Genomic DNA, 13979 nt, shown 5'->3' with positions numbered 1-13979 from the left:
CATGCTTTTGTCATCGGCACAATAATTATTAATAATACCATTAATAATACTACCATAATAATACCATTAATAATTATAATACCATAACAATACTATTATTAATAATATTAATAATAATTGTATTATACATTTTCGGGGGCCATTGTGGCATTATTCTGAAAACCCAACTGTCTTTAATTTGATCCGTTTGTGAGAATTGTTCATTGCAAAAAAAAGCAATTTGCATAAAAAATACTGTAAACTATTCCGATCTATCCACTGGAGCATCTTTAAATGAATTTATTTTTAATATTTTAGCCATGGTTGGATTTGACAGTTAACATTAAATTGTAATCTTGGTGGACAAGACTGGTGAAGGAATGGCAATCATAGGAGAGAGAAAGCATCCAAGAGGATGACCCTGTGGTGTGGTGACCTCTGTGGTGTGGCGACCTCTGTGGTGTGGTGACCTCTGTGGTGACCTCTGTGGTGTGGCGACCTCTGTGATGCGACGACCTCTGTGGTGTGGTGACCTCTAGTGTGGCGACCTCTGTGGTGTGGCGACCTCTGTGGTGTGGTGACCTCTGTGGTGTGGCGACCTCTGTGGTGTGGTGACCTCTGTGGTGTGGTGACCTCTGTGGTGTGGCGACCTCTGTGATGTGGTGACCTCTGTGGTGTGGTGACCTCTGTGGTGTGGTGACCTCTGTGGTGTGGTGACCTCTGTAGTGTGGCGACCTCTGTGGTGTGGCGACCTCTATGATGTGGCGACCTCTGTGGTGTGGTGACCTCTGTGGTGTGGTGATGGAGAGATGATACCATGTGCAGGAGCGAGCTCGGTTCTGGCATTGCAGCACCGCAAATGATGGTGGCTGGGTTGAGTGGCCTTCATCCAGCAGTGAATAGGAAATGGTGACCGTGATGCTGATGAACACACGTTACGTACGTTAGCTGCTATGCACATAACGATTCACAGATGAATGTGACAGTATACATGAGCAGTGATCCAAACGCGACTCAACCCGAGACAAAAATAATTCCTGAATTTAATCGTGACCATGAATCACAACACTACCTCAAATGTGTGAGATGGAAGGGTTGAATCATCAGTACGTGACAGTTAATTGCACGTGTATTCATTAATTCGAATATTGCCATTTGTTTATTCAGGAAAACCTGTGATTCAAAAATCTTTTTGTTCAGGAATTGCTGGCATTGGCATATTTGTCCGATTCCAGTATTGAGTGTTTTTTTATGTTGTGCTTAACGGTGCAGCAGAGTGGTTCGCCATCCCAAGTGGTCATGTGACCTAAGCGTTATGCCATTAAAAAGTTGAATACCCTAGCCACAAAGCATTACCTAAAACGTACACTTTGCTCCAATGCACTTTCATTCAAGATGCCGTGGCCTTACATTGCAAGATAATTATCTCCTTGTGTGTTATGCTGAAATCGTTCAAAATTAGAAAAGGCACCAACAAATGGCATTGTTATAATATGAAATAACACATTTTAACAACACCTGGCTGAACGGCAACAATTGTCAATGGGAGTACAACGCAAAATGCAACAGTCTTGAACGCCTACTTACAAGAACACCTTTTCATTTGTATGCAAATGCACGTGCCATATTATCACGATTAATCTAAGAGAGAGAAAGAGGGACGGTTTCAGAAGATGCAGTGTTCCTTGCGTAGGCTTAATAATGAATGAATATCAATCTCATATATGGCGTTGGGACTTCTATCCTATTTAATTACCTTTGGAGCTCCAAGCTCATCCAGTCATTGTTGCGACAAATGTATGCTCTTGATTGCTTCCTCATTAAGCGTTCGTGAGCACTCATCTTGATAGTCAATTCAAACAAGAAAATAAAATTTAAAAAATGATACGGCTGCAAAAGTGCTCAATTCGGAATACGGTGCTCGTAAGGAAGTGCGCCAAAAAAATGTCACACGGGCACCTACAGAGAGCGCATTGTTGTTATCGTCACTGTCACCTTGGGGAGTGGAGGAGTGGTGGAATGGTTAGTGTACTGTACTGCAGGCCGGTGACCTGAGTTCGATTCCAAGCTCACGTCGGTGGCGAGTGATATCTGAACCAGTCCTACCCCACCCCCTCCCTTTCGCCGCTTTCACCAAACCACATTGACCAGCATGGTGAAGTATGGTCAAAATATCCCCATGGCAGACACGGCATGAGGGGTGACCTTCATCCAAACGATTTAAAGGGCTTTAAATCGTTTGTATTGTCTTACGATAATTAATAATGATTAGTAACAACACAATGATCAATTCGTCACGAATGTGCAAATCGCTCGGTTTCACCCAAGATCTCGAAACCTAAACCAGGTTGAGCTCAGACAACGCTTGGGATTGGCGACCGCGATGCGTGCAGGGTACGGTGATACCCCGATTTACGTCTGCACCCTTTTAGCGCCATTCCACAAGAACGCGTCGTCACTTTATTATTATCATTACCGCGCCCGGTTTCGCCTCGCCTCAACCCCACTCGCTCACGTCACCAGCGGCGCCGTCCGTCCCTTTCTCGTTATCCGTCACCTCTCAGCCTTCGCCACCATCACCACCACCACCACCCACGACTACTACTGCCCTGTAAGTCGCTTCGATTGACTTCATCTCGATATTCATCATCGCGCCTTTCAGGAACACATCCCCCCCCCGATGTAAACCGGGAGGGAGGCATCGCTGTATCGGGCGCTATAGGCTGTGGGGCCACGTGGCGGGCAAGAGAGGGCAGCGCATCAAAACCCATTGGTGTCCCGTAACATCTGTTCTCCCGCGTCTGTGCTCCCCACTTTCACCGGCCCGCACTGACCGGCGGTGGTGTTGCGCTCGACACCCACTCCACGTGACCCACCACGGTGTGGGCCGGGGGTGGGTGGAGGGACATCCCTCGTTTTCAAATTTCGCAAAACATTGTCGCTGGCATGTTATGCCAAAATACTTTTTTTTTTTACGGGAGCAAAAAGAGTTGGAACAAAAACGATCCCTTTGCAGGGTGACAGTGAGCCAGAGCGATTTTGGCAATGACAAGCAAAACATAAACGTCGCCTCTGCCAACACTTCTTAACTTTGTGTGGTTGATTTTTAGTTCTATTCGGTAAAGTCACGTAGGTAAAAAATACAATAACAAAAATCACGACGTTTCGGCCACAACACAAGTGGCCTTCATCAGGTGAAGGGACCGTGCTGTCATGATGAGGACAGCGTTGGAGTGAAAACAGCCAAGTCCAGGGCGCGTCCTTTAAGCTGTGTGGGAGGAAGCAAAAACGCTTTGACAAAGGAATTAACATAAAAATGAGCACGATGTACGTAGGAGGGGTATGGACCATGATGGACCAGGAGCGGGTGGGGACCATGACGGACCAGCAGCGGGGGGGGGGGGGGGGGGGGAGAGTGAGTGAGTGGAGTGAGTAAGTGATTGGAGTGAGTAAGTGATTGGAGTGAGTGAGTGGAGTGAGTGAGTGGAGTGGAGTGAGTGGAGTGAGTAAGTGAGTGGAGTGAGTGGAGTGAGTGAGTGGAGTGAGTGAGTGGAGTGAGTAAGTGAGTGGAGTGAGTGAGTGAGTGGAGTGAGTGAGTGAGTGGAGTGAGTGAGTGGAGTGAGTGAGTGGAGTGAGTGGAGTGAGTGAGTGGAGTGAGTGGAGTGAGTGGAGTGAGTAAGTGAGTGGAGTGAGTGGAGTGAGTGAGTGGAGTGAGTGAGTGAAGTGAGTGAGTGAGCGAGTGGAGTGAGTGGAGTGAGTGAGTGGAGAGAAATAAGCAGTTGTGAAAGTTTGGGATACCACTACTTGAAAAAATATATTGTACCATTGAAAATTAGTTTAATGTTTGGTTTGATTTAGAACATGTTTCAATGATTGCTTAATTTGAAACCATCCTCTCGGTTGAAATTGTGTCTGTGTTTGTAAATCTGAATTGCCTCGTGGACAAATCTCTGATTAAAAAAACCCGTGGGTTTTGCGTCCTTTAAGCTGTGTGTGAGGAAACAAAACGCTTTGACAAAGGAATTAGCATAAATATGAGCATGATGTACGTAGGAGGTACATGGACCATGATGGACCAGGAGCGGGTGGGGACCATGACGGACCAGCAGCGGGAGGGGGGGGGGAGTAGAGTGAGTTGGAGTGAGTGGAGTGAGTGGAGTGAGTGAGTGGAGTGAGTGAGTGGAGTGAGTGAGTGGAGTGAGTGAGTGGAGTGAGTGAGCGGAGAGAAATAAGCAGCTGTGAAAGTTTGGGATACCACTACTTGAAAAAAATATACTGTCCCATTGAAAATAAGTTTAATGTTTGGTTTGATTTAGAACATCTTTCCAATGATTGCTTAATTTGAAACCATCCTCTCGGTTGAAATTGTGTCTGTGTTTGTAAATCTGAATTATTATTTTATTTGTTACCTACGTGACTTTACCGAATAGAACCAAAGAGTATGGATCCTTGCAGTCACGAAAGCTTCAAATCTAGAATTGTTTGATTTTTGTTCTGATAATTATTCATTTCCCATGCCTCTCCCTCCCTCCGTCCCTCTGTCCTTCTCTCTGCCCCCCCCCCCACCCCATTCTGTCTCCCGACTTGTAATCTAGTGTCTTCATACCGTTTCAGTAAGTAGCCTTGTGTGTCGCTTTATGCCATCGGCGCACAAGCGTTAAGCAGTAGCATTGTGCGTCTTAAACACAACACCACGGATCATTGCGCTTTAGCTCTGGTAGCAGCCTCTTGAATTATACGACCGCCCAGTTCCATCTCTCTGCATCAAGCTTGAACAGGTGAAGCTTTTGGTCTCATTCCTCCCTGAGCCTTGGGCTTCCCAAGAGTCGATCTTTTTTCTTCTCCCCATTGTGCCTTGTGGCTGACGTTGGCTACTGAGCGTGGCCATTACACGGTTACCTGCATGCGTGTGGGAGGAAGATTTGCACATTGTGAAACATTTTATGGAATGATCTATACAACAAAGTCAGTGATCCCCCGGTTTTTTTAGCCTCTAAAATTGCCGGGTGAATTCCTTTCAGCAAGCGCCTGTTAAAGCCAGCGTGGCACGTGGATAGTTAACGTGGCCCCAGTGCCACAACCGGCCACCTCCCGTTTCCCCAATGCCAATGTATTTATTGCGTGGCATTGGGTAATACATTTTTGGCTGAGTTGACCTAGATGAAGCCGACAACAGTTTCAGACACCGATTTACAAGTGGTGTGCATCACGGCCACAAATTGAGCCTGGAATCCCTGGGATGGTAGCACGGCACGCTAACCATTACGCCGCTACGTAATCTATATGAACACGTGCCTCATATATTCCCATAAGCACGTATATTAGAGATGTAACAATACATCGACTCATCAATAGCTGTACATTCTCAAGGGTCAGGATACATGCGTCAAATTGCGTGTGTAAACATCGCCGTCGTGTTTTGTTTCACGTATTCAAATAATTTTATAACATTTGCAATTAGGGCACGGACACCAACTAATGTACAAACGAGATTGGGGATAATCAATTATTGCGTCTAAATCACCGAATTTTTAGGGAACTTTCCATTCATTTAGGCAGGAACGCTTGCTCTGGGCAGAACGTGCAATGCCAATTGCTTGTGTGCCGTGCGGTTGAGCGTTTTTGTGTTTTTTTTAAAGCGGGGACTTTGTGTGAGCGCAGCTCGCGGATGCAGAACGGTCCCCGTGTTTTTGCAAGCATCTGTTGGGGTGCAACTGCAGGCACTGATGTGCCTCGCATTGGCAATCGTGGTCGTTTTGATTCTCAAGAGGCTTAACAAACCAAGCAGCAGGCTTTGTGCGTACGCACTCATCATTCCACCTCCCACTTTCTGTGCCTAACCACCGCCCACCCAGCTTTGCTTTCATGTGTGGTGTGATCATGAGTTTTTACACGTCTGTGACCATGAAGAGTTGATTTATCTTTTTAATGCGATTACATTAACATATATGAAATGGAACAAATATGAAATACACTTCTTTTTTAAAAATCAGGTATTAGGAGGAGGTCGGGTGGGTACAGGCGACGTCGGACCGCTGAGCTCCTCGAATAAAATCCAGGTTCATGTAGCTGTGATTAAACCAGGTTCTGTGAGTTGATGATCTCAGCCTGGTCACTAATAACTGGGCATATATATAAACACACAAGCACATCGTTTGGTTATTCACGTAATTTGGATTAATACCAACTGTTGAGAATTCAAACATTGGTATGACTGTCATACGACAAACTAAAATATGATTCGTATTTCGTTTCTGTTTGGTTAGATCTTGGAGGTACATGGGTAATGTTTTCGCCATGTAACCCTCCACCACCCAAAAATAAAATCAAGTTGTCACGTGATGGGAAAATATGCCATTTGATTGATCGTTTTATCATAAAATCTGTAGAAATGTTTAAAATGCTAGCAAAACGTTAACAATGTGTATTGTACAACGATTTGCTGGAGATGACATCCCAGCGTCATCAGGTGTTCACAAAAATGTCCGCTGACGTGACAGCTGAACTTTTAATATTCACGTGAAACTTGCATCAGAAAACATATCATTTTATGAAAGCGTAATTCTCATCAGGCCTCGTGGTGTAAGCGATTGCAGTCTCCAACTATTATCATCCATCTTCTTTGGTTCTTTCGGTAAAGTCACGTAGAATGAGAATAAAATAATAAATTGATAAAATAAAATAACACAATAATATTCCCACGACGTTTCGGCCACAACACAAGCGGCCTCAACTTTGAGGCTTAAAGGTCGTGATCTGAATGTGGCTTTTTCACTCCAGCGCTGTCCTACCAGACAGTCTCGTCCCTTCACCTCATGAAGGCCGCTTGTGTTGTGGCCGAAACGTCGTGAGAATATTATCGTGTTATTTTATTTTATCAATTTATTATTTTATTCTCATTCTACGTGACTTTACCGAAAGAACCAAAGAAGATGAATCATTGCAGTCACGAAAGCTTTAAATCGAAATTTATTATCATCCACTCGGGTTTCTCTGGCCTCTGTTGTTTATGCGATTTTAAAAAAGGGCCATTTCTTTTTTTACACTTTTAAGACCACCCCCCCAGCATTATTGTACGTACATATGTTGAACTCTTTTTGCACCGTACGTAGCCAACCGCGCTAATCGGAAGTGCGGTTTGTATGTACGTATTTTGAACTCCTTTCGTGCTGTACGTAGCCAACCGTGCTATTTGGGAGGAGCAGGGGAAGGGCAAAACATTAAACACTGAAAGCAGTTCACATTTATAATTGACAGATTTTTATTTTTGGTAAATTGCGCACCACTGCCAGTGGAGCATCGCTAAATTGTTTGTGCTAACATCGATTATCTGTTATTGCTGCACGGCACTTTGGCTGTGCGTACGAACTAGGATTTTGAACAAACCCCCAAAAATATTCAACATTCTTTCATGTGCGACACGGCGAACAATACGTAATTTTAAAGCTAGAGTTGTGGCATTTCAGTTTTAGCAGAATTTACAATATTCATAAATAGTGTGCTTTACTTTTCATGGCAACTAAGGGCTCCAGGAGCTATTAAATCCGTCTTCTTCAGTACAATCTTGGCAAACTTTAGATTTGCTCTAAACATCTTTCTCAGAAGTATGCAGCATCAAGCCATTCCTCTTCCGCTGCCTGTTTTTTGCAATGAAAACAACGCATCCTAACATTCGCTCGCTCCGCTTTTGTGTGAAGCAAAAAGCCAGAGGGGGGACGCCTTGAAATGAAGCATCGCACAAAGAGTGAAATAAAAAAACTCCTGCTTTTTTTTTATAATAATTTGAAGCTGCTCGCAGACCTTCTCGCGATGGACCACAGTATTTCGACGAAAGGGTTCTTCCACGCTCGCATGCCCTCTTTGCTGGCCGGCTCCTGGGGAAAGATGTGCGCTTCGTGAGCTATCGGTGTGGCAGAGCATGCGCCGTTGATCTCACACACCCCGCTAAGACTATAGAAACTTGAAACAAAACCCGCTTGTTTGAATTATGGAACTCTCCAATTCATTCACTTGACAATTTTCCTTCTCAAGTGGACACAGCCGCGCTCCCTTCAGTCGATCGCTCTCAAGAGGTCATCGTGATCTCGGAGGGGTTTGCACGCGGCCAAGCTTGGCCAAGAGCATCGGCAGCAGTTGCGTCCGACGGCTGGAACGGAGCGTTGAAGCCTTTTCCGAGTAGTCTCGTTGGGCCTGGCAAAGACGTCGCCAGCGGCGGCTTCCAGCTCAAACGAGCCATCCGCAGCGCCGATGAGGTTCAAACCGGAGCACCACGTAAGTCCTTTTTCAACAGGATCTGCTCACACTGGCACTGTATACCACAGACGTATTATCTACATTAAGTGCATTACGCATTCTTTAAAATTTGATTGTCATTTGGAGGGGGGGGGGGGGGGCAGGTCAGGGAAAAAAAAATACTTCTCATTATTTAATTGATACTTTTAAACTTGTAATCAGCCGATATGTGTTTTGCTTTTTAACAACTGTAGTCGATAGTCCAAGTACCCATCCAACCACGGGTGACCTCGACGCCACCGATGATTCCACGGTGCCCCAGTCACATGACGTCACAAGTGACAGATCCCCGTCACCAACGTGGGGTGGTGACGAGGCCCCCGTTGGCACCACCGCAGACACAGCGTCGCAAACCTCACCGGAGTCTCCCACGGCACAGGGAGGCCCGTTTCCCTCGACCGCTGAGCTAGCTGTTGTGTCGGAGCCTCCCACTGCCGCAGCGCAAGGAGTAGCCACAACACAAGGAGCAGCCACGACACAAGAAGAAGCCACAACACAAGAAGAAGCCACAACACAAGAAGAAGCCACAACACAAGAAGAAGCCACAACACAAGAAGAAGCCACAACACAAGAAGAAGCCACAACACAAGAAGAAGCCACAACACAAGAAGAAGCCACAACACAAGAAGAAGCCACAACACAAGAAGCAACAGCGCAAGAAGCTGTGACCCTCTCAAGTGTGACTGAAGCAATCCCCGCGACATCTCCAAGTGCCCCTGAGCACACCGTGCGAATTGAAGGAACCATGGCTGAATATTCTTCATCTGCCGAGCCAACAGCATCCTCACCACCATCCCCGTCCACGCAGCGCACGGCGACCGCGCCGGACGGCCTTGCTTTTGCTTCCGTGACGCCTTCCGAGGTGGCAACTACCCATGGCGTGGGAGATGGTTCAGCCGGTACCACGGCCACTGTGCCCACATTGACGGATCTCACAGGGCCGCCCCCACGGTTCAGCGGCACGACAGAGCTCCCGGCTTCCACGGCAGCGTCTGGCAACTCCGCCACCGCCGCCCCCTCCCTCGATGTCACGACGGATGCGCCGCCGCTCGGCCACTTCACGGCCTCGGAGCCTCCTCCGAGTCCCAGTGCCCCGTCTCCGTCCACCGCCGTCGCCGCGGCCGTTGAGGTCCTCAATTACACGGTGACATCCGCCGCTCCTCCTGGCACCGACGATGCCACCCGGTCCGAGCTTTCGGCCAGCACCGTAGCCGGGCACGTCACAGAGCCCGTGACGGAGAGGGCGACGGAGAGAAGCACTCTTGTCGGCGGGATCGTCCCATTCCGTGACTCTCTTGCGGAGTCCGTCTCGCAAACCACGCTCGTGCCGGTCGCCGAGGTCATCGTGCCGGCGAGCGCCGCACCGCCAAACCAAAACCTGCAGGCCGTTCCTGCGCCGGGGCATGCGGCGACGATGGCGACGACGACGCCGGCTTCCGCGGGGAGCGTCTTTGCTGTCACCGTCTCGGAGTTGCTGGGGTCTGGTCCTGTGTGTAAGTGATGCTTTAATGCATTGCGCTGTGTGCTTGAGCTTCTTTCTCATTCTTTCGTGAAATAAAATTTGCAGAGGCTGCGGAACTGCTCGAGTAGAACTGTGAAAAAAATATATCTGCGCTATCTGGCTGTGTTTCTGCAAAAGCACAGCTGACGTTAGCTTAAAAAGTGACGGCATGCGACCCATCAACATTGGCATGTATAGGGCGAACACTGAAATAATTGACCGACTGGAACTCGAAATGCTAATTAAAAACACGCCGTTCGTTAAATTAAAATAATTTCAGCTTTGCGTTTCTTCACATCAGCACTGCTCAACTTATTCTGCCTGATTTGGGAAGACGGTAATTTCAGTTTAATGACCTTTTTGTGTAATTCGCAGCGGCAGCAATTCTTCTCTGTGAATATCTCTCTTTCATGCAACCTCCTGAGCGCATATACTGCACAAAGCCAACGTGATTTCTGCAAAGTCACAAATCCTCTGCAGACGTTTAATACAGCGTCATCAAGCAATGCTTGCTTTTGGAGATTTGGATTGTGATATATAGCGTCAAAGGGATAATGAATTTTGGAAAAATATAATTAAAATATATTAACCGCTAGCATGAAACTCGATTAAAAATGAACAATGATAAAATGACTAATAGTTCTTGGAACGATTGCTGCCTAGCTCTATCACAATTATTTTGATATTAGTGGTCACGCATGCCAACTTGAAAAGGTTATTGAGCCTCAAATTCATTAATACTTCAGATTTCTCGGCATCTAAAGTAATCTACGCAATGACTAACGCTAATGTGTTGCTTACCGAAATTGAGACGGTGTCGCGTAATTGCAACGAATGTTATCTGACATTGCGGGGTGACAAATTAATGTTGATCCGAAAGTGCCTGCCGCTTAAACTCTGCGTGACAAATTCTGCCAATTTTTTTTGTATTTTCCGAAGCTCTTTCATAGCCTGGGCTGTCAGCTCCACAATACGTGTCAATCTTGCCCACGTTGCCCGAGTGCCCTTTTATTTCGTGCCTCCGCACAAAGGCGGCGGAAGGCCACAGGGCAATGCGCTTAGCCCACTTGGGTCGGCATTAACGCTAAAAAAATAAATCGCACTTGGCTGATTTACCGCCATCTCTGCTTGTAAACGGGGGGGAGGGGACAGGATATTTTTAAAAAAGATATTTCAGGCCGTGCGAGGGTACTTCCCTTTCGAATACATGCACCATGCATTCCAAGAGCTTGCTTGCCTTACGCTGCAGTGATGGGCTTATATATATTGGACGTTCATCACTCGTCTGAAATTCTTTATGGCAGCGCTATATTCATATAAGATCAAAAAAAATATTTGCGTTTTTGTTTAACCTTCACTGAGCCGCATTCATCAAAATACTAACTTTAAGCGTGCAGTGCATGGCATGGTGCTCTCAATAATATTAGATCCACTGCCATAATTTTTTTCTGTATAAAAAACTAAACCAAGTATCATGTGACTTCCTCCCCCGTGTTTGCAGCCTCGTCGGTTAAAGGTCCAATAAAGTCCAGTAAGTGCGAGGTGTCGGGTGCTTGCACGTGGCTGGCACGTGCGTGCGTGTGTGCACCCCTCGGTGCTCGCATGAGCTCCTTTCACAAGGTGTGGCCACCTTCAGGGACGGCTCGTAGACTGCCTCTTTTGAGTATCAAAAGTCCCATCGCTTTTGTTGTTGCCATTGTTGTTGCTTCATACGCATTATAATTCGTGCGGGCTTGCATCCGGAAGGTTCGTGAGTTTCAAGTCCCCCGGCTGTGGGTCAACTCCTCGGCCCTTTCCTTGCCTCTGCAAGTCAATAAAATGAACCCCGGAAATCAACAATGGTTGTCCCGTGAAAAGATTCACTGGCCCCACCCATGCCATAGAAACATGGAATCTCCACCACCGGCTCAGGAATGAGAATGGGAAAATTAGTACCGCTCCACGCTCAATTGAGCAGCTTTATGCGGAATTCTATTTGGGACATTGGCGAATTAACTTGTGAGCCCATGTGACATCGTCATCATCATCCCACATCTCCGCAAAGTGGTTTGCATAATTCGTGCCGGTGACCGGCTGCGGGGGCCCAGCCAATGGACGCTCGGTGCCTTCGACCGGCCTCTCCGCGTGGCCATCGGCAGCGCGCTGCTGCCGCGTGCGTCCTCTGTTGCTACACAGCCGCCATGTGTGTACGTACGTACGCACGCACTGTACGTATGTTGAACTTCTTTCGCGCCGTACGTAGCCAACCGTGCTAATCGGAGGTGCGGGGGGAAGGACAACAAACTCGACACTAAAAGCCGTTTGTAAGAAGTGAGTTTTCAACCTAGATGATTTGAAAGTGCATAGCTCCAGTGGTTTCCTACTATCAGGAAGGGAGAGCGTTCCAGACGGCCGCAGAAACACAGCTGCGTGTGGCTGATCGCTACGCCTCCTTTCTAGCAGCCCAAAAGGCGTGGGATTGGGCCGGCTTTTTTTAGAGTGTGCGGCCATGCAGTCGAAAATTGGCGTCTCCGGGCTTGGGCTGCTCCACAGATGACATTTGATGTCGCCCCGGCTTTTGGAATAATGCTGCCGCGCAAGGGGATCGGCGGGTCTATTCAGTGTCTGTGCGCGTGTGCTGCTGGATTGGTGTTGGTTTTTTTGCACCGTTTTGGCGTTTGTTTGGATTCAACCGGGCGCTCGTTGCTTCTTGCCCGTTTGAGATGGAGTGCGGAAAGCGTCCCCCCCCCCCCCCCCCACCGGCCGTGTGACAGCTTGAATGGATACTCTTTGGTTCTTTCGGTAAAGTCACGTAGATATAAAATGAATCAATCACGACGTTTCGATCGCAACACAACAAAGCGGCCGTCTTCACCGATCGCAACACAACAAAGCGGCCGTCTTCACCTGAAGACGGCCGCTTTGTTGTGTTGCGATCGAAACGTCGCGATCTATTAAATTTCTACCTGCGTGACTTCACCGAAAGAACCGTAGAGTATGGATTCCTGCAGTCACGCAAGCTTCAAATCAAGCTTGAATGGAGTTTAGCCGCTCGTGCTCCGTTGGCATCGGGGATGGGTGGCACGCGCGCGTATTCTTGGGTTTCATCAGGCAAGCGCTGCAATGCAGCTTCATCCGGGATGCGGCGACGGTGCAGCTCCACGCACCGGTCAGCATCGCAGGGGCCTCCAGCGTCCGCTGTCTGTAACACGCGCCCACCGCACTATGTCAAACCGTGGACCAGTCGTGCGATGGTAACAAAAAATATATATATAAATGAATTTGTCGCGTTGCATTGTGTGTGCTGTTCATTTACAGGATGTGCATAATGTGCTATTTTTAATGACAGGTTACGGAATATAATACATTTTATGCTTGGCTGCCGCTTGCATCAATGTATAAAATAGATTTATTGTTTATGTATGCATACTGTTCGTGTTAAATATATTTTTTAAATGCTACACCCGGAGAAAAGCTAACTTGGCAGTCTGCAAAGCGTAGTGTCCGTTCCGCCTTTTGTTCCCGCCTTACCTCAGAATCTTTATCAGGATCCATACTCAGACTGGAGGAACCCGATGAGCCATGAAGCTCTTTTTCGCACATGTCCAGTATGGGCGGGTCAGAGCTGCCCTCCTGTAACAACTATAATTGTGCATAGAGCCAGAGGACCCAACCCGCACCAAATCCTCGCTTAAAATCAATGCAAGCGGTTGCCTTTCAAGAAGGCAACAATTGAGATCAACAAACTTGAAATTCCCCGTTATGCTTCAGTAACAGTTGCATAAACACAACAGTTGTGTTCCTGAGGGAAAAAGCCCTGCACAGCAAGACCCGCATATTAACGATCTTGTCAGACGCCCATGGCATCTGCTCCCTCTGTTTGTCTCCAGCCGGGTGCAGCGTTATTGTGTCCACAGTTCCTCGGCCAAGGCTTGTTTGCTATATATATATTTTTGCAAACTCAAATATTGTTGCGCTCTAACAGAAAAAAATCGAGTTGCTGCGAATTGACAGTGTTCGCGCTGTTGAAATGCGTTTAATAAGGAAATTTAATGGATTCCGCTGGAGGAAGATGGAGCGGCGTTAATAATCTCTGAGGATGGACCGGTAGATTTCGAGGAAAATAGATTCAGGCGGCGGAGGCAGAATGCTCATTGTCTATTCAAAGCGTGCCATGATTTATAAAGCAGCACTAATGCCAGCATTATTTTTTTGGTTTATTGCAAAA

General features: G+C 47.2%; 2 protein-coding genes across 5 annotated transcripts in view; both read left to right on the top strand.

Annotated features, from left to right (window-relative positions):
- NCAM1 (neural cell adhesion molecule 1) overlaps window positions 1-13979 on the top strand; it is a 216082-nt gene that overhangs the window by 168286 nt on the left and 33817 nt on the right. For 2 of the 4 annotated variants that reach the window (XM_076071289.1, XM_076071290.1), the window contains one exon: window positions 4575-4593. The exons of 1 other annotated variant lie outside the window; for it this stretch is intronic. In XM_076071289.1, the coding sequence (XP_075927404.1) occupies window positions 4575-4593 (19 nt within the window). The remainder of the gene's footprint in view (window positions 1-4574; window positions 4594-13979) is intronic. One more of the 4 variants, XM_076071288.1, reaches the window with a different exon arrangement.
- On the top strand, window positions 4601-12508 carry LOC116948177 (uncharacterized). The gene is made up of 2 exons (XM_032964621.2): window positions 4601-9764; window positions 11274-12508. Exons 1-2 carry the CDS (start codon window positions 9017-9019, stop codon window positions 11492-11494), a joined length of 969 nt encoding a protein of 322 aa, XP_032820512.2. The 5' UTR covers window positions 4601-9016; the 3' UTR covers window positions 11495-12508.

Source organism: Petromyzon marinus, chromosome 32 (assembly GCF_048934315.1).
Source record: "Petromyzon marinus isolate PM22_M1 ecotype Great Lakes invasive population chromosome 32, UKy_Petmar_22M1.pri1.0, whole genome shotgun sequence".
NCBI classification, from domain to species: Eukaryota; Metazoa; Chordata; class Hyperoartia; order Petromyzontiformes; family Petromyzontidae; genus Petromyzon; species Petromyzon marinus.
This window is presented reverse-complemented; position numbering and strand designations above follow the sequence as displayed.

Bases quoted from the DNA above. Each gene is read 5' to 3' on its own strand.
- LOC116948177 (XM_032964621.2), top strand. From the start codon at position 9,017: ATGGCTGAATATTCTTCATCTGCCGAGCCAACAGCATCCTCACCACCA. The intron at 9,765-11,273 runs GTAAGTGATGCT...CCGTGTTTGCAG, and splicing joins GCTGGGGTCTGGTCCTGTGT to CCTCGTCGGTTAAAGGTCCA.